Genomic DNA, 21,629 nt, shown 5'->3' with positions numbered 1-21,629 from the left:
TTTGGGATTCTAACAAGTCTGTCCTTAAAACAGCAAGTCACCAAACTTCATTGAAAATACCTCTATATCCAAGCATGTACTCCAAGCAGGACTGTTTTCAAGCGAATGCTTTCTCGATATTGTAAACTCAGTTGTGAATGAGTCACAATGGACTTTCTCAATTTATATTTAAGAATTTTGCTTTACGTTGACGAGGTACGTAAGCCAGATATACACAAAGGATGAATGATTGACAAGGCTTTCTAAGTAGTACATAAGGAAAGAGGTCGAACTGATAGGTATGAAACTATGGGCTTCTTCAAACGAACATCTGGGGAAGTGTCAATTGAATTAAAATTCTAAAATAACCTATTCAGCAGACTAAAATCTACATTTTTCTAACAAGAATTCGTTTACTCGGAATCTTTAGACTTCGCATGGTTTTTTTTTATCGACTGACTCTTCGTAACCTTGAGACATTTATATCGGTAATTTATTTCATTTATTTCATTTATTTATTATCTCCATAAACTTAAGACAATGTCTTTTCTGTTTAAGCGTAGTTCGGTAGTATGAAATGACACGTAAAAACACTTGTGCAACAACTTTTGCCTAATTATGGTTGATTTAAGAATTGTAAAAATGCTTTCTTGAACCCCAGGGACGAATTAGTGATTTGAATTTCGGATGGTAAATCATTCCAAAAAGATATACCTCTAATTAGTTCCGAGACGAGTGCAGCGACGATGTATTGTCGACAAGCACACATGCTCGAGGCATGATACTCGAGTTTGCCGATATATTTTTACTAAAACTTGTGAAACTTGTAGGGCCCATGTAGCCACAGCTGTAAAAGCGAGGGTATTTAGCATGGCCTCACCGTGGGTTTAGGCTCTTTTCGTAAAGGAAATTCTCTTAACTTTCCAGAGTAGAGTATGTTCATGTCTGCCACACGATATACAAGAGGAAATTATTGCTGGGATACCTACAATTATTCAAGATTTGATTCTTCCAGCTCTGCTTGCTGTAACTTCTATATGAAATATGAATTCCTTCAGAAATTCACCTAGATATTTTTTCTAGGGTTTCCTTCAGATATCCTCGAGAGGGGTTCTTCCAAGAATCCCTCTTCACATTTTTACTGGAAATCTTCTTCAGATTCCTTTGAGAATTTTTGTAGAAATTGCTCCTGGAATGCTGCTGGGATTTATACAGAAATTCATGGTGAAAATACTCCAAGAAGCCTTGCAGGGATTCCACAAGCAAATCCTGCTGGAAATATTGCAGGAGTTCCTAAAAGTGATAACTACAGAAACACTATCTGGAAATGCTCGAGAAATCCCAGCGAGAATACTAGAAGTTCTAGTAGAAGATCGTGAAGGAATTCCAGCCAGATTTTCTAAGGGTATTCTGAGAGGGATTCGTGGAGGAATTCTTTCAGAAATCTTAAAAGAATCATCGGAGCCATTTTCGGAGGAATTCTTGGAAATTCTATGGAGAAATCACTGCAGAGAATTCAAGCAGAGGCATTCCTGGAGGAATTCCAAGGGGATTACTCAAAAGGTTTATCCACCAATTTCTCTTGAAATACCTCTAGGGATGCTTGCTGGGATTTCTTCGAAAATTCCTCCTCGAATTCCTTCAGGATTTCCTCCTAAGATTTCTCCTGGGAATCCTATTGAAGTTCTTTCAGAAATTCCTTCTATGATTATTTTAGAAATTTCTTTTAGAATAAATCCTGTAATTGCTGCTGGAGTTCCTTCCGGAACTCCTTCCATATTTTTGTCTGGAATTCTTGCTGAGATTTCTTTAGCATTTTCAGAAGGAATATCTCCAATTACAGCATTTTTGAACTCGGTAAGCTGATGATCATTTTTGGTGTAGAATCATGCAATGAGTTCGAAAACGCGAAAGAAAAAAAATACAGTAGAGTGGAAATTTTTTCGACTTTTCATACAAGGTTATTGATTTGAAATCGATTTTTGTTCTATTTTTAAGCAAAGTCGCTTACTTCAAACATCTCATTCTCCGTAATCAATGCTCCGATTGAGCTCTAATTTTTACTGTAACTCGCCTACATATGATGTGTCAAATAAACGTCGAGAAAGAATTTTTAAATTGTTTTTTTTTATTGAAAAAAAAAAAACATTTCTTCAAAAATTTTTGGTAATTTTGCTAAAATTTAAGGAGATTGTCCCTAAAACTCGCTAATATCTTGAAATTCATCAATCTGACGCAAAACCTGTATTCAGATGATCGAATGGTATTGTATTCAGCTTTTAATTCATGGAAAAAGATTTAAAATTGGTTGAACAAAACGCAATATATTTGAATTTTAGTAAATTACATATTTTGAAAAGTTGTAAAGCTCTATATTGAGCTAAAATTCAAAAACTGTTCTACTTAAAAATTTTTGAAGGTCGGTTTCGAAATCAGCACTAAATTGTGCTTTAAAAATTTTGGTCGTAGACAGAAGTTCACGACTTTTGTTTTATTTTGTAAACTAGTGTTATTACTCTTGCGACGGCTTCATGAATTTCTGGGGGGTTCCATGCAGATATTACATAGGAAACTCAAAAAAATACATTCTGGAGAATTCCTATCAGAAATGTCTCGAGGAATCCTAACAACAGTCCAGGAGCAAATCTAGCAGAAGCCCCTAAAATAATTCCTAGGGCTACCATCTCTCTGAAGAAATCCAATAATAAATTGAAGTAGGATTTCCTGGAAAAATCCCAGAAAGAATTTCTGATGGTGATGCCAGAAGATTCTGGCAGGAATCCTTGGAAAAATTTCTGAAGGAACCGCAGAAGAAATTACTGAAGGAATCCATGGAGACATCTCTTGAGGTGGCTCAAAAAGAATTTCTGGAGGAATCTCACCAGACAATCCTGGAGAATTTCTGCCCTCGGAGAAAACATTAGAACAATTCTGCGGGAATTTTCGGAAAAATCTCTGGAAGAATTCATGGAAAAATTCTTGGAGAAACCTCTAGAAGCAATACACTAAGAATTCATGGAGGAATTTCCTTTGAATTTCCTGGAGGAATCCCAGGAGAAATTTCTGGAGAAATCCTCTAGGAATTCTACCACAAATTCCTGATGGGATTCCTCTAAAAAATCTGGTTAATATTGGTTCAGAGGATTGTTATACATAGCTTTCCTGTGATTCTTCCAAGAAGTCCTTCAGCACCAAGGATTCCTATAAAAATTCTTCTAGCAATTTCTTAAAAAAATCTTCAAGGATTACTTTAGGAATTTTCCCTTAGATTATCAGCAGATATTACTACTAGGATGATTTCTCTAGGAATGCTTGCTGGAATTTCTCAATTATATTCATCAGGTATTTCTTCTCCAGTAATTGCTCTTGGGAATCCTGAGCACTCAGTCCTCCTGAAATTCCTGGATAAATCCCAACTAAACTTTCTTGTGGATTATTTCTGAATAAATCCCTGTAGCAAGAAAAATCTGCCTATGCTAGTGGCATAAATGCATAAGGTATTCCAACCATGATTCCAACTATAACTTTTGCGGGAATCCTTGGTTCCATACAGCAAGTTCTCCAAATTTCAAAATAAACTCCAACTGGAATCAAAGGGAAAAGGAATGTAGGCCTTGTTCTACTTGGAGCGTTATTTTGCTAGTTTGCTCAGCATACTTTTCAACAGTCCTTTTTTATTTTTTTTAAGTTTTCATTTTTTTGTTTTTTTATTAGCTTTGCGGATGACACCAATACATTTATGGAATAAAGTAAATTTCCTTCTCTTTTTAGGTGGAATAATTCACATGAGAAAGTTCTAAAAAAAGTGTAAAGTACAGAGCAAATTTTTCTGAGGCCGCAAAAAATGGATTACCGATGTGAATACTTCCAACTTATAACAGTCTGCTACATACTTCCTCCGCAGGTTATGTCCCGTGGCCACATTTGGCAGTTCTGAAACGGTCCAAACTGTGAACAATTCGATGGAGAAGTGTAGTATATGTCATGGAAATAGAGTGAATTTATTGGCGAATCATAATAGAAAACACACCGTATATGGAATAACAGCCCTTTTTTTATAAGAATCTGACTCAGTAATCGAACCGCAGGGAACATTCCGACGTTCTCAGTCTACTTTCACAGAGTAGATATTTGTACGAGTGTATTGTAAAAAACATAGAGCATTGTTGTACGAGCAAGGCAAAAATATCGAAATTCGTTGAGTATTAGTCCTAGTAGGATTTGTGAGTTCGAGTGGCACCGATAGGACAAGTTACTTTTTCGCAAATTCCAATTTGTACATCTCTCACTCAGCCAGTATTTATTAAGTCTAGATTTTGGAATTAAGGTCTCGACTGGTTCAGCCGAAAATATCGATAAATAGGGTAGACATTTACTTCGTCGTATGCGCTAATTACCGTCATATCATATGGAAAATAGCCAATAATGAATAATATTCAAATTAATCTTTCCAAATCAACAATGATCTTATAAGGTGTTGAATAAGATGTTGAAGTGAAGGCGATATGTGTACATTTTTCATGCCAAAATTGAGGCATGCACGCATATGGAATGGACTGCACTGTATCATGTTATGCAACAACTTATACGATTACTGGTAGTCTGGGTTACCAATGATCATGAGATGGAAGCAAAAAAATGTAGATAATCAGTGATCAGCCCCTATAGCACTTGAAACCGAATAATTACGCAAAATTTCACGTTTTCACTTCACTCCACTTACGACTTTACTATTTTTTCTTGTTTTGCGTATGAAGAAGACATCCGCCTCAAAGCAGCAGCTAGTCGAATTGTTCATCATAACCGTTTTATGTTCACCTCGCCAGATTCCCTTATTGAACTGACCTTCAACTCGCACCCCACAAAAGTTCTGTGGCACTTCAAAGTTAGATTTTACTGATGTAGAATGCAGAGAAAGCTGCTCAGTTATTGAAAAAAAAAATAAAGAATGTAATCTGAAAAATATTAAAAACTCATCGGATTTCTTAAAGAATTTTTAGCTAGACCCGATATTTTGTTAAATATTTTTTTATCTGCCCCCTCAAAATGCAAAATCCTGCTAAAAATTTTTGAAGGGGGGGAGATAAAAAGTCAAAATTAAATTTGTATCCGCCTTAATTAAGCATGAGATTTTTATTTCATTTGCGCTGACTAAGGTCGATACTTGTATGTGTGAAAACAAACTTTTGTTTACATTGATAGTGAGATTTACCACAACAATTTAAACAAAAGGGGATAAAAACAGTAAAATGGAAAGTTTTATCCGTCGCATATTTTTTTATTTACGATATATCAATGTACCTAGTCAAAATTAAAAATCGAAAGATACAGAGTAGTTGTTTCAAATGAGGAAAAATAATTGTTGTTTTGTTGGGAAATGTAACAGTTCTGGAGAGCCAAAGTTCAGCCATTTGTATGAGGATTTCACTGCACTCCTTCCCGAAAGGGTTATCATCGCCGTCCTCTAATGGCGTAGAATTGAACTCGATCCCATTAGCGCAGAAAGTGTGGTTAATTCTACGTCTTTAGGGGATGGAAATAGTGAAGTAAAAGCTTGTATACATTGCTATTTCCTATTGGCCTAAGAGCAGCTTAAGGGTAATTGCGTCATAATAAAATTGAAAATGTCTTGCTGAAAACAAAGATATTTGTTTTTACATGCCTTCAAAATTTGCATCGCTGCAACTCAGCCACAACTTCATAGATCGCTCACCTGCATCCAAAGCATGTACTACAATATACATGTAAACTACCGACGAACTAAAACATATTAATTATAAATCGTACCGGTTAGTTCACAAGTCTATATACCTACGCAAACAAACCTGTTCATTGCATATTCATGCAAGCGGGCGTGCATGCGTGCCTGCATCCACATTTGTTACGTAACTTCAGGAAGCCCGGAACGCATGAAAGAATCACGTTCATGTGTCGGCTGCACTGATCAACTTCCTCTCTCCCCTGTTTTCAACTGCAAACCTTTATTCGCACTTGTGTAGGTGGCACCGTGCTACCGGATCACGTCGTCGGTTGCTCGTCTCACAGTCTCGTGACTTTCTTTCTCCCAACAATGGGGCCCGGCCCAAGTTCCGTACCGAAAACCGGCTTTGCGAAGGTTTAAATAGCGGAGCCAAAAAAGTTGGTCAAAAGGTCGATGCACTTCCTGAGGTGACACATTTGACGAAAGAATAGTAAACAAGCTGAACCGCAAATTTTGGAAATTTGCGCATAACAACAACAATTGTTGGTGTTTCTGCTTCCAACCATTATTGAAGCCATGCTTATGACCTTCCTCAACACTCAACAGTGAATATCTCGATCGAACGAGCTCTCGAGGCGATGGGGATTGATCAGCCCGCGCACAACTGACACGTCACTGTCGTTGTCGCGTGGAATACAGTGCAGCGATGGTGTGGAGCAGATAAATTATATGCTGCACTTGAAAATTGTCATGCATGATGTACGTTCGGTTGTAGGTACGTGCGCATGTCGTCCACGCCATATCACCTGGGGACATGCAAAAAAGCGAAAGGTAGACGTCAACAATAAAAAAACAGGTTTTCCATATGCATTCGGAAGTAAGGGGAAGTTCCGCTTGTTGTAAAAGTGATTGCTACCGTTCTGAGGTATCTTGGGCCTTGAAATTTCTCAGGCTTAAGTATTGAGTGATTGTTATATCTCTACAATATTGAAACAGGTTTGTAAAAGCAATGGTTGTATTCTACACGGCTATGAACAGTATGATCCATTCTGTTATCGTATAGTGTCCATTTTCAAAGGCGCTGTCCATAAACTACGTAGACTCATTGTTGGTCAGTTTAGACCCCCTCCCCCTCGTAGAATTTTGTTCATGTTTGTTTAAAAATTTGTATGGAACGTAGAATTTGGCCAGAGCCCCCCGTGCTTCCCAAAGAGTCTACGTCCATACAGACCCAAACCGTAGAACTGAACTGTACTTGATACGTAACAGCACTACTAGTTCCGACAATTGATTTGTTTTCACCCTAGATGCATGTGGATCCACCCACATATAACTATTGTACAAATACAATTTGGTCAGTCTTGTTAATTATCCGCTAAACGCTCCCAGATAATCCACAAATTACAAGTAGCTATAAAACCATATAAAATTTGCATTTTACTTACTCGCCACTCTGACCATCTTGGCGAGCCCACGGAGAGGGGTTCGTCTCTTGATTCTGTACCGGTTCCCGGTGGATGCAGGATCCGGTTGACAAAGTCATCGTATTCTATAAATACGATCCCCGTAGCTCGCTCGTGTCACGTCACCATCTGTTCTGTGTGCAAGCAACCATACATTCCTGTTTGCGATCGTCGACCTTGCCCGTTGTCACGTCTTCGGCGCTTCACCATGATCTCCATAGTGTTCCATTCAATTAGCTAGAGTAGTCAGTCAGTCAGTCAGTGTCATGTTCATATATACACATATCTACCGTGCCGGTAATAATTTGTACTACGGTCTAGCAGCATCACCACACGCTCCCAGCTGGTGCAGTTGGCGGGATGATGCTCCGGTCCAAACTGCGGTTGTTGTTGGTGTTTGATAAACAATTTACCAGCAAACACCGTTGAAGATTGTTTGAACACATTCGGTAACGGACGGACAAAACAAACATATCGGGTGGTGGTGGTTCACCCTGCGCGATGCGCTACAGCAATAGCGCTAGTTGCCTTGACCATGGACGACGGCAGAAGATTTGCCGGCAAACCCCCCTTTCTGGACGATGCGACACAGCGGGAGAGGGGATAGATAGTTCGTGAGAGTTTCTATACAAAGGTGAGTTGTATTACCAAATCGATGGACCGATCGCGATAATTATTGAATTATGCTGATCTTGAGCTACAATTTGATCTTTGATGGCATTTATATGTTGGATCATGATTATTTATTTGAACGAAACGATCAATTAGTGCGTTGCATGCTCTTCAAGCTAAGATTGAAGCCTGCGATATTTGATTGACATGCAGATTGATCAACGATTAGTATATTGGTCAATAAATATAATTGATTTAGGGTAATGGTAATAGACCAAGTATGAATACCTAATAACGTGGGTCATAGTGGTCGTTTTTTTAATTCCTTTTCGGGTCCTGAATGACTGTGCATAATATGAGCGCAATCAGCAGTGCCAATACTTTGCGCATCTAACTTACTTCTATTCAGTCCTGGGCCCCCCTACACAGAAAAAAATATTCATGTAAAATTCAGCGAAAAATCATGCACATAAAGGGAATGCTAGAGTTAGTGCATATTTACATGAGTTATCATGTAAAATTAGGTTACGTTCGTGTAAATTTCCGCTAATGGTCGCGTAACCGGTTGGAGTCCATGATGGTTGGCGGAAATTTCCACGATGGTAATGTAATTTTACATTATATCTCATGTAAAAGTGCACTAACTCTAGCATTTCCTTTATGTGCATGATTTCTCGCTGATTGATAATTAGGGTAAGAAATCAAACTTTGAACTAGTCAAATTGTAATCTTAATTTGAACCATTTCGAAATTCATCAAAACGACGTACTTTTTAGGCAAATATTGTTCTGAAAAAGATGTTAAACAGCTTTCCGTAATATAACCTGATGAAAAATAGTTATGGGAATTAGCAGATCCATGTGTTTTTCTATTATTCAGCACGAAATTGGCTGTTGTGGGAGATGCTCGAGCTGCTGCTGCCAATAGTTCAAATTAAGATTAAAATTGGTTCAAATTATGATTACGATGGTTCAAATTAAGATTAAAATCATTGTTGACGAATAATCGAATTTTCCAATGAAATTCGGTGCAAATACAAACTTTTTACCACTTAACAGAGAGCTTATACCCGTGGCTTTCATGTACATAAAATTTTGCCGTAGTTAATTATTTCCATGTGGGAGAAAAAATCACTAAAAATTTGCGCTACTTCGGAAAGCTGCAATTTGGTTCAACTTTTGATTACCTACCCTACATATTTTTTTCTGTGTATGGTGGTGCAGAGGGCCGAATTGAAAGATCTTCATCCTGGACGATTGCACGCCATCGCCATGACTTGTGGCCAGGCCAAATTTATCTCGACTCCCTTTATTTTCTGAGTTGAGGCTTCGCCGCCATGAGTCTCTGGGCCTGTCTCTGCTGCGATGTCCTGCTGGGCTTCAATCCAACGCTTGCTTGCAAATTTCGTTTCCGCCCCTGCGTAGAGTGTGGCCGAACCACCTCCACTTTCGCTCCCAAATTCATGTCGCTATCGGCTTTTGATGACATCGACGATGGAGCCCCACGTTGAAGATCCAATTGTGAGGCCACCATGCACGAGTTATATACCGTAGGCATCTATTGATGAAGACCTGCAGCCGTTGAGTGTTCTCCACTGATACACACCAGGTTTCACTAGCGTATAGCAGCACAGATTTCAAGTTCGAGTTAAAAAATCGGATTTTGGTGCGTCGACTGATCTGGTTGTTTTTCCATACATTTCTTAGATTTGCAAAAGCAGCCCTCGCCTTCTTGATCCATGCACCTATGTCGATCTTGGTGCCGCCATCAGCCGTCATTTGGCTACCAAGATATTGGAAGCTTTCAACATTCTGCATTGACTGCCCACCCGAGCAAAGGCGGATAACTAAGTGATATCACTTTTATAATACGCTGTGTTATCGGTGTTATCATTTTGTTATTATCTTTTGCAATCGATGATAGCAAGATGATAACAAATTTAGTTATCGATAATTTCGGTCTATCGCGATAACATAAAATCACTAAATTGTAACAAAATAATAACAAAATATGTTATCAGTTTCCAAACCCATATTTCGAAACTTTCCCCAAACTGAGAGTCTGATGAACCTCGAATCTTAAAATAGATTCCGCTTTCAACCTTCAATGCGACTGTAGTACGAAAGCGTTGCTTTTAATTACTCTCACTCTCACTGACTCTCGTTGGGGGCCAGGCCCCCCCCCCAGAATCCGCCAGGCCCCCCCCAGAAATTTTTCATGACTTTATATATGGAAATTAGAAAAAAAGTTAAAGTTAGCAAAAGTTAGTGAATTCCTAGTGAGAATAGATGTACCTAGCTGAAGCGTAAACGCGAGTGTATTCATTAAAACCATGCTGGAGGTGATTTCTAGTCGGTCACTATTAATTTCTTTTATTTCGTGAGCCAGGGGTATTTTTGCATCTATCAAACAACGCACAAATTCAAATAGTCATTGAGGATGTTTTAATATATTTTAAAGCTAGTGCTGCAAGATGTAATCGTAAGTTTGAGGATATTCATGATTGGACTTGTAAAAGACTTGGTATTCATGAATAATTATGAAAGAATTCCTGGATGATTTCTTGGAGAATTTCTTGGCTTCTATGTCCCTCTAAAATTATCTAAAAGAATTTCAATACAAATCGCTGGAGGAATTGCTCTAGAAATCCTTCAAATTATTCAAAAAATCTACAAGTAATCCTAAAAAAAACCCTGGGGTGAATCCCCGAAAAACATTATGAACGGAATACTGTATTTTTTTAACTAACCGCTGAATAAATTAAAAAAAATCCCGAGAGAAATTTTGGAAGAAATCATTACAAGAATTCTCGGACCAATACCTGCAGGAATCCCTGGAGTAATTTGTGAAAGTATACCTGGAGGAATCCCTGGATGAATTCCTGGAGGAATCCGAAGAGCAATTATGCTAGGAATTTCAGTAAAAAAAAATTAAGAATCCGCATCAGAAATCCCTGTGAATCCTTGGAGGAATTTCTGGATGCATTCCTGGAGGAATCCTTAGAGGAATTCTTCAAGAAATCACAGGAGGAGTTCCTAGATGTATTTCTGGAGGATATCCGGGAGAACCTTCTGGAAAAATTCCATGCGTAATCTCTGGAAACGTTCCTGGGCTAATGCCTGGAGCATTAGGAGATTTTTTTTATTATCGTACAAATTGGTATGAAGTTTCTGAAGGTTAATGAAATAAGGTAGGGATCATATATATTTGAAAAACTAAATTGAAAAAAATCAGGGTCGCCTAATTTTCCGGAAAACTCCAGTGAAAATCAAACATTTTCCACAGACACCACCTACTTTGAAAAATTATAGAACGAAGCATCATTTTTTTTTGTGAAATCATAAGCAAATATTCTCAGCAATTCCAAGATGGATTTCTGGAGGAAATTCTAAAAAATGTTTTGGACAAATTCCTGACGGATTCCCTGGAAAAGTTAATGGATTGATTGATTGATTTGTCTTTTTTTAAAGAGACTTTCAGCCCTTGGCTCCAAAGTTAATGGATAAATTGCTGAAGGAGGCATCCCTGGAGAAGTTCTTGGAGTAATGCCTGGAGCATTAGATAAATTTCTGATGATATTCCAAGATAAATTTCTAGAAGAATTCCCAGAGGAATTTCTGGAGGAATTCCAGGAGGAATTCTTGGAGGAATCTCACGAAGAATCCTTAGAGGAATCCCTGCAGGAATTTCTGGTATATTCTTGGAGGAATTCGTGGTGGGATTTCTAGAAGAACCCGTGAAATAACTCCTGGACGGATTTCTAGAGGAATCCTTGGAGTTGAAATTCATGGATTAATTCCTAGAGGAAACCTGAAAGAATTTCCGGAGGAATCCCTTGGAAAAATTCCTATAGAATTTCCGGGAAGAATATCGGTAGCAATCTCTAAAGGATTTCCTGCAGAAATTCCTGTAGGAATGCTGAAGGAATTTCCGAAGAAATTCCTGGAGGGATTCCTGGATCAATTTCTGAAGAAATACCTACGGTAAATCTTGATGGAATTTCATGAGGAGCCCCTGGAGACACTGCGGTAGTAATTTCTGAGGAATTCTCGGAGGAATTCTTATATGAATTCCTGAAGGACTTTCTGAAGGAATTCCTGGGGTATTTCTGAAGAAACCTCATAAGGAATTCCCGCAAAATTTCTTAGAGAAATGTCTACAAAAATTCTTGAAAGAATCCCTGGAGATATTCTTGGAAAGAACCCTGGAGAAATCCCTGAAACAAATTTCTGGAGGAACCTTAGGAGGGATTCCTGGAGGAACTTGCGGACAAGTTCCAGGTGGAATTTCAGGAGGAATTTCTGGACATTTTTTTTATAGGAAATCTTGGGGAAATTCCATGGAGCTATTCATGGATGAATTCCAGGAGGAATCCCTTAATCAATTCTTTGAGGAATCCTTCAATGAATTCCTGGAAGAATCTTTAGAGGAATTCTGGAAGGAATCCATGGAGAAATTTCTGAATATATTCATAGCGAAATTTCTAAAGAAATCCCTAGAGAAATTCCTAGAGCAATTCTGAGAGGAATTTCTAATGGAGTTCCAGGAGAAATTTCCAGAGGAATTTCTGGAGGGCTTACAGGAGCAATTTCAGAAGGAATTTCTGGAAGAATTACTGGAGAAATCATCGGAGGAATTTCTGGAGGAATCCATGAGATAATTCCTGGAGGAATGTGTAGAGGAAAGCGCGGAGAAGAAATTCCTGGATTAATTCTTGGGGGAAATCCTGGAAGGATTTCTGGAGGAATTCCTGGAACATTTCCTGAAGAAATTGCTGTACGAATTTCCGAAGAAATTCCTGGAGGAATTCCTGAATAAATTACCGAAAGTATTCCTGAAGAAATACCTGGGGTAATTTTTGGTGAAATTCGTGGTAGAACTCCTGGAGGAGTCCCTGGAGAAATGCCTGGATGAAATCCTGGAAGAATGCCAGGAGGAATACCTGGAATAATTCTTGAATAAATTCCAGAAAGAATTTGTGGGGAAATTTTTAAAAGAATCCCTTGAGGATTTCCTGGAGGATTCCTGAAAAAATATTTGAAGGAATTCCTAGAGATATCTCAGGAGGAAATCATTCAGGAATCCCAGGAAGAATTATTGGAATATTTCTTGGATAAACTCCGGGAGGAATTCTAGGGGTTATTTCTAAATGAATCCCTGGAGGATTTTCTAGATAAATTCTTGGAGAAATTGTGGTAGTAATTTCTGAAGGAATCCCTAAAGAAATCTCTGGAGGAATGCCTGGAGTAACCCCTGGATAAATTCCTGGACACATGCCTGTATCAATTCCTGGAGGAATCTCTCGAGAAATTCCTTAAAAAATCCCTGGAGGAAACCCTGGGGAATTTCCTTGAAAAATCCCTGGAGAAATTCCTGGACTAATGCCTGGAGTAATCTCTGGGTACATTTCTAGATGAGTTCCTGGTGGAGTTTTCAGAAGAATTCTGGGAGCAATCTAGTGGAGTTTGGAGTTTTTAGAAGAACTCCCGAAGCAATCTATAGATGAATTGCTGGAGAAATCCCGGGATGAGTCCATGGAGAAACTTCCAGGAGAAATTTCTAAAGAAACCTCTTGAAAAATTTCTAGAGGAATCCTTAGAGAAATTCTTGGAAGAATCGCTGGGAAAATTCTTTGAAAAATCTCTGGAGAAATCCCTGAAGCAATTTCTGGAGAAACCTCAGGAGGAATGCCTGGAAAGCTCTGGACAAATTCCTGCAGGAAGTTCTGGATAAATTCCTTGCGGAATCCCAGGAAGAATTCCTGGATTAATCTGTAAGGGAATTTTTGTAGAAATTCCTTGGAACTATCCCTGGAAGAATTCTTGAATGAATTCCTGGAGGAATCTCGAGAGAAGTTCTGGAAGCAGTTGATGGAGGAATTTCTGAAGAAATTCCAAAAAAAATTTCTGAAGAAATTCCAAGAGAAATTTCTGAAGAAACTCCAAGAGAAGTTTTTGAAGAAAATCCAAGAGAAATTTCTAGAGGAATTCCCAGAGGATTTTTTGGAGGAATTCCAGGAGGAATTCCTGAAGGAGTTACGGTAGTAATTTCTGAAGGAATTCCTATGGGAGTTCCTGGATCAATTCCTGGAGGGCTTTCTGAAGGGATTCTTGGGGTAATACTTAAGTAACCTCTTGAGGAATTCCTGGAGGCATCCTTAGAGGAATTTCTAGAGAATTACTTGGAAGAATCCCTGAGGGAATTCTTGCAAAAAAAACCTGGAGGAATCCCTGAAACAATTTCTGGAAGAACCTCAGGAGGAATTCCTGGACAAATCTCTATAGGAAATCTTGGGGAAAAATCGTGGATTTATTCATGGAAGAACTGCAGGAGGAATCCCTAAATGAATAGCTTGAGAATCTCTGAATGAATTCCTGGAAGAATCTCTAGAGGAATTCTGGAAGGAATCCATGGAGAAATTTCTGAAGGAATTCCTGGAGAAATTTTTAGAGGAATTCAGAAAGGAATTTCTGGTGGAGTTCCAGGAGGATTTTCTGGAGGAATTACTGAAGGAATCATCGGTGGAATTCCTGGAGGGATCCATGAAATAAATCCTGAAGTAATGTGCAGAGGAAACCCTAGAATAAATTCCTGGAGTAATTCCTGAGGAAATACCTGGGGTAATACTTGGAGAAATTCTTGGTAGAACTCTTGCAGAAGTCTCTGGTGAAATGCCTAAATGAAATCCTAGAGGCATGCCAGGAGGAATACCTGGAATAATGCTTGAAAAAAAAATCCGGGAGGAATTTCCGAAGGAGTTCCTGGAGGAATCTCAAGATTCATTCCTGATGAAATACAAAGTTCGATTTCTGAAGGAAATCCAGGAGGATTTTCTGAAGAATTCTCAGGGGAAATACTGAAGAAACCGCTGAAATTCGTTTTTGTAACAGAAGAAATTTCCGGTGAATCCCTGGAGGAACTCTTGAAGTAATTTCTGAAGAAACCCAATGAGGAATCCCGGAAGCAAGCCCTATTAGGAACTCTTTATGGAATCTCAGGAGAGCTTTCTTAGCGAATACCTGGAAGAATTTTTGTAGGAATATTCCTGGATAAAAAAATGAAGAAATCAATGTCTGCAGTAATTGTTGAAGGAATACTAGGATCCCTAGTGGAGCGGACCTGGTGGGATGGTTAGAACACTTGACTATCACGCCGAGGACCTGGGATCGAATCCCGCTCCCGACAAACTCGCAAAATGTGAGTTCTTCCTTCGGAAGGGAAGTAAAGCGTGGGTCCCGAGGTGAACTAGCCTAGGGCTAAAAATCTCGTTAAAACAGATAAAAAAAAACTAGGATCCCTATAGGTTTTTAATACAAATTTTTCAAGCAATTCTTGGAGTGTTTTTTAAGAATCTCTAAGTAAAATTTTCTAGAAGAATTTCTGGAATACATTCCTGCATAAATACTTCGAATCATTCCAGATGTAATTATTGGAGCAATATCTAATGGAATTTTGGAAGGCATATATGGAGATATCCCTGTAGAAATCTCTGAATACCTGCAGAAATACCTTAAAGGATCTCTGGAGAAATTCCTGAAGGAAACTTCGAAAAGAGCACTGGAACAATTACTGGAGGAACCTCTAAAGATATCCCAGGGCAAATCCCCGATAAAATGTCTAGTGGAATCCCTAGATGAATTCTTGATTGAATTTCTGGAAGAAGCCAAAATGGAACCACTGAATTAAGCTATGGAAAAAAACTTGGAGGAATTGTTCGTACTCATATAGTTTACAAAACTATGAACAAATCTGAAACAGTCATTTTGATTACTCAAAACTACAATACTGATTTGCATATTCACATATCGGGCGCCCATCCCGCTTAAAATTCATCTCAGGTCAGGCCCCCCCTGGGCCCCCTCCAGGAAAAAATCCTAGCTACGCCAATGGAAATAGCTTTGGTCCGGGTTGAAGCGATCATATTTGAATTTTCCCATACAACGTTGACCCACTCTAATGTATATGATAGTAACGTAAAACAGTATATTGGGGTGATACACAAATTATGTCACGCTAAAATCGACCATTTTCAACCCCCATCCCCCCTATGTTACAGTTTTTGTATGAGACCTCATTTTTTTGTATAGGTCTTCACGTTATGCAAACACCCCCCCCCCTCCACCCTAAAAGCGTGACGTAATTTGTGCATTGCCCCATTATACTGTGTAATGCATGCATCCTTAGGCGAGTCTTGGTAGCCTGCGGGCTGATCCACTCTCAAGGTACGATCTTTCAGAGCAAGTAAATCGCCTCAAAAGTAGTAATAAGACCACAACATAAATTTGCCATTTGAAAAATTCATGGGGTGTGCCCCAAGATCCACCTAATCACATCCATCCATTACCTGATGCTCATTGTAATCATAACAAATGTGCCGGCTGAGCTTCAAAAGCATTACGATAATAATTACCCCCTAATTCTGAAAGAGTCATCCCGCCGAAAATTTTCCGCACGAGATCCCAATCCAACCCAGCGCTCTCAATTCACTTACCTGTATAATATAGCCCAATGACGTGAGCAGAAATATCACCACATCCAGTATGGTACGCCTGATGGAGACCTTTTTCCGGGTCGTCTCGATTTTGTCGAACGAAAACAGCTTCCCATTGCCGGCCAACATTTTGCTTCTCCTTTTTCGCTCACCCACTGACCTCACTCACTAGCACTAGCGGCACCAGGCGTTTTGGGGCGGTAGGTATTATAAACCTACCAGGTGATATTGCACCAAGTACGCGAAACACTCGCCAGTCGACTTGCTGTGGGCTTGAGCCTACAGCAACATTAGATGTTACGTATGGATCTGTTGGATGGAATTTTTTCAATTGCACTTTTTTTATTCTTCGACTGTGTGTGTGTGTGGCACAAGAGTGCGGCAATCGGGTTAGGAAAAACTAGTTTTCCACTCTACAGCAGACTGAACCGATCGACGACGACGACGACGACAACGAGGGCTGCCACTTGGCCTGAGCGCGCGCGCGGGGCGCTGAAGTTTCCAGCAATAGCGGGCTCACTACGAAGCACTTGAACTGCCACCGCGTCTGTTCGGTTACGGCTCCTGCGGGTACCAGCTTGGTCTTGGTTTTCTTCTTGATACACACTATAGTGACTGGGGCGAAAAAAAAACTAAGCGCAATCCACAACGGCAACACCAACGAGGACTAGTAACGACTGCAATCTTTCTTGCCGCATCTACACGATGGCTTCACTTAGTACTGCAGTTATACCATATGTATGTTAATGTAACATTCGTTTCCACATTTCACTTTTTTATGCGCTCTTTTCTTCTTTCTTCTTTCATGCACAATTTGCTACCTTTGGGACTGCTTCAAACCGTCACCGTTGTAAACTCTTATTTATGCATTTGCTCGCCTTCACACCATTTGAGTTTACAACCACTTTTCCAAGTTACCCCGTTTCAACCGTCCGTCAATTTCCTGATCCACTGGAGAGGAGAAATGTACTAATTATGCAATCGATTTCCGTCCTCCGAAAACTATGGTGGTAATCCAGTGCACGCCCAAGCACCTAGAACACACAGAGAACACCACGTGCGTTCGCGACCGCCTTCAGGATTCGAATGAGCTTGATGAACCGTACCCACCGCGGAAAGATTGAGAATGAAAGAAGCACTCGTTCGTCCGTTCGTCTGCTCGAGCGCGTGGTTGCTTGCTCGCTGGCTGGCTGTGGTGTAGCTATAGGCCAACAACCATCACAAAGTACACTTACCAACTACACATGCGTACTCGCGGTGGATGCTTCAATAGCACTTGTTGCCCAAATCTTCTGAGCAAAAACAAAACGCTGCGGTCATAATTGGCGGATATTTAGACTTTGCACTGGTGTTTTGGTGAAGAAAAGAAAAAAAAAACGTGTGGTTAGTCAATCACTGGCACACGGGGCATTTGAATATGTATAAGATGACAATAGGGTTTCACAAAAAAATAAACGGTTTGGCAACCAAATTAAAGATGACTCAAGTGTAATTGCTACAGGCAAAAGATCTACGGAAAGATTATGTTTTGCATCTTTGTTACATGGTCGTTTCTCTTAAATGAAACATGACTCACGCCTATTATTTCAGATTATTTGACAAAAAGCCTGCAGAATCAATTGTAAAGGTATAAGAAATACTGTCACCTTTTTTATGATTAAATTATGAGTCCTAATTGGCCCTTCATGTAAAACACTCAGTTAAAACATCAAATTTGATGTACAACAACAGTTAAGTGTCAATAATAGAAAAATGAAGCCTGATTAAAATTTCAGCAGTATTGACGTCAATAGAACACATTGAAATTAGATTTAAGATTTTCCTCTCCAGCTTATTGCTGTGTTTTTGTTATGTTTTACACTCAAATTGACGTTGAATTGTAGAGTTTTGGTTCCCTTAAAGCCTGTATCCGCAATAATCGGGACACAGAAGCACGTCAGTAGCTCTGTAATGAATCGATAGAATTGGCTAAATAATTGACTGAGGACTCTTTGGTTTATGTTTATTATTTGTGCCAAATTTCATAAAAATCGATGCATTACTTTTAACCATGGATGAAAAACAAACAGACGTGGTTTTAAGCATTTTGTACAATCATGATCAATTTTCATTCGCATACTAGATGGTTCTTTTACGCTACAGTTTAAAGTTATGTGATGATTATTATGAAATTTCGTGAGCAGTTATGATACTTATAGAGACACTTTCTTGCAAAATTTCATCAACTTTGATGAATTAGTTTGAAAGCTACTGGTGTTGATAAAGGTGAGTGTTAGTGAAAATTTTTCGTGTTTTTCATGTGCGATTTTTGCCTATTCATAACTTTTGAATTTCTCTGCCAATTTTCATGAAATTTTCACAGATGCCAGTTGATTATGTGTATACTATGCCTGCAAAATTGGATGATTATTGGTATAGTACTTTCAATAGTACAATCGAAACAATAAAGGGTGCTTAATAACACTGTTCGACAAAAAAAAAACTTTTGCCGTGATCAGAGACCCCATTAGTAGGGCATAAAAGCGCATGGAAAATGTAGACAAATGCCATTTTCAAATCTGTTGGAGCACCCCTAGAAACTTTTTGAGATGAGTTTGAATTTTATTCATTTTTGAAGGTTCGACAAGAGCTTTAGAAATCATCGTAAACACTTTACTATTATTTTAGAGCTTTTAGTAGAACTTGTTACTTCAGACTCTAGTTTAATTTAAAAACACTTCACTAATACTTTACTTTTGCAAAAGAAAATAAAAAATGAATAACTCTTTTAAAGAAAAACTAGAAAGGACGAGCAAATTCCTTTTAATTCTACTACTGTGCTTATCTTCGGACAGATAGGCCTATTTCGTCTGTAGATAAGCACAGTAGTAGAATTAAAAGGAATTTGCTCGTCCTTTCTAGTTTTTCTTTAAAAGAGTTATTCATTTTTTATTTTCTTTTGCAAAAGTAAAGTATTAGTGAAGTGTTTTTAAATTAAACTAGAGTCTGAAGTAACAAGTTCTACTAAAAGCTCTAAAGTAATAGTAAAGTGAAGATGGCAACCAAGCCAAAGTCAGAGCCGAATAAGTTCATCGAGTTGAAGAAGACCATCGCAGGATTACACAAGGATATCGCGTTTCTCAAGAAGTGTATAGAGTACAGGCTTACTCCCGTAAGTCACAAGGTTAAAGTTAAAACAGCCACAAACCCCAACATAGTAAAGACACTTGAACAAACACTCATCAAAGAAAGCATCAAAAAACTACACAGCAAGATCAACATGAAAACTTTGGAATGTTATTCTCTCCATTTAAAGTTAGCGAAAGATTATCCTGAATCTTTCCCTAATTTTCTAACAAAAGTAAAAGTTGCAGAATTTTGTGAATCAGAAAGAAAAAGGAAATTACTAGATAAAAAACTTAAAGCATTAAAGATGCAAAATCCGAAGTTTACATGTTCTTCTACACAACCACAAAACACAACACAAGAACTAACTGGGTTAGTGGTCAATCGCTCTTCTGAACAGTTTACGGAAGAACAGTTGACCCTTCTCAACAAAGGTCTTAACTACGCAGTACACTCTAAACCAGATTCAACACAAACCATAATCGACATTGAAACAGCTATCAACACGAACAATTTACAGACACCACAGATTCAAGAAATCAGAACACAAACAGCTAACACTATTCAAAACACACAACAAAACAAATTGAACAAAGAACACCTGAAAGAACAACGAATAATCAAAGAACTTAACCAGAAACCAGTTTTCTATCTGAAAGCTGACAAAGGAAACAAAACAGTAATCATGAACAAAGAGGACTATGATGAAATAATGAATAACAAGATTCAAAATGGACCTTACCGAAAACAACGTACTGATCCTCTTCCAGGATTAGTAAGACGTGTTGACAAAACTCTCAAAGAGTCTACACCAGTTTTAGGAAGCGTCATTAAAAGCCTGAAAGAATCTAACCCTTCATTGCCAAGAATAAAAGGACTTCCCAAAGTTCATAAACCTGGAAATGAAATGCGTGAGATTGTTTCAGCCATTGGTTCACCTACACACAAAATTGCCAAATATTTAGTACAAGAATTCCAAAACATGCCTAAAAAAATTCCACAGTAGATCTGTCAAGAATTCCGAACAATTCACAGAACTAGTACAGAATTTATCCGTTAACGACGATGAAATTTTAGTTTCATTCGACGTTAAATCACTATTTCCAAGCATTCCAGTTAAAGAGGCCATTAACCTACTAGAAGATTGGCTTCTGAACCAATATGAAGATTCAAATTCAGATTGGATTAAGAAAGTTCGTACATACATCAAATTAACCAAACTTTGTATGGAAGAAAATTATTTTTCGTTCAGAAATGAAACCTACAAACAACTTAATGGTGCCCCCATGGGCAATCCACTTTCTCCATTTTTAAGTGAAATTTTTATGGCAAATTTGGAAAAACGCTTAGAAAACAACAAACAGCTTCCTGAAGTCTGGTGGAGATACGTTGACGACGTGTTTAGCATTGTTAAGAAACATCTTTTACCTGAAATCTTGAACAATATCAATAATGCACACAAAAACATCGAATTCACTTGTGAAATTGAACAGAACAACCAACTACCATTTTTGGACATACTCATCGTAAAACAAGAATCAACACTTTCCTTCGAAATTTACAGAAAACCGACACACACTCAACGCACTATTCCAAATTCATCAAATCACTCACATCAACACAAAATTGCATCCTTCAATCACATGATACACCGAATGCAGACACTTCCACTTAGTGAAACAGGAAAAACGAAAGAACTTAATTACATTTTCGAAACAGCACAGTTGAACGGTTACACAAAACAAACAATACAACAGATCATCAACAAAAAGACACAACAACAATACAGACGTTCTTTGACTACACTGACACGGACAGAACCTACACTTAAACGGATAACTGTGAACTACAACAATGACACCAAAAAACTCCGACCAATTCTCAGAAAGTTTGGTTTTGAATTAGTTTTCACAAGCAAAGCTAACCAACTTCAAACTCTCTTAGGATCTACGAAAGACCCGTTGGACAACTTAACAAAATCTGGTGTTTACAAAGTAACATGTAATCACTGTGACAAAATATACATAGGACAAACAAAACGCACACTCAACACACGATTCAAAGAACACATAACGGAAGTATCAAAAGCACACAAAGACACAGACAAGGGACTCATTCATCATTTTAAATCTAAAGTTGCTGAACATATTTTCAATGAAGGACATTTTATGAATACTTCAAATATTAAACTCTTACGACACATTACAAACCCATGGAAACTTGATGTTGCAGAAAGTTTAGAAATTTACAAACAAAACAATAAAAAACTACTTAACAA

General features: G+C 38.4%; 1 protein-coding gene across 5 annotated transcripts in view; it reads right to left on the bottom strand.

Annotated features, from left to right (window-relative positions):
- LOC109416528 (short-chain dehydrogenase/reductase family 16C member 6) overlaps positions 1–21,629 on the bottom strand; it is a 96,442-nt gene that overhangs the window by 51,285 nt on the left and 23,528 nt on the right. For 2 of the 5 annotated variants that reach the window (XM_062850568.1, XM_062850567.1), the window contains exons 2-3: positions 17,482–17,591; positions 16,247–17,197 (exon numbers count right to left, since the gene is read on the bottom strand). In XM_062850568.1, coding sequence (XP_062706552.1) covers positions 16,247–16,375 — 129 coding nt within the window. In that variant the 5' untranslated portion in view covers positions 16,376–17,197; positions 17,482–17,591. Of the gene's footprint in view, positions 1–16,246; positions 17,592–21,629 lie in introns of all 5 variants that reach the window. The other 3 variants (XM_062850566.1, XM_062850565.1, XM_062850569.1) reach the window with 2 other exon arrangements.

The sequence above is a fragment of the Aedes albopictus genome, chromosome 2 (assembly GCF_035046485.1).
Source record: "Aedes albopictus strain Foshan chromosome 2, AalbF5, whole genome shotgun sequence".
In the NCBI taxonomy this organism is placed as follows: Eukaryota; Metazoa; Arthropoda; class Insecta; order Diptera; family Culicidae; genus Aedes; species Aedes albopictus.
This window is presented reverse-complemented; position numbering and strand designations above follow the sequence as displayed.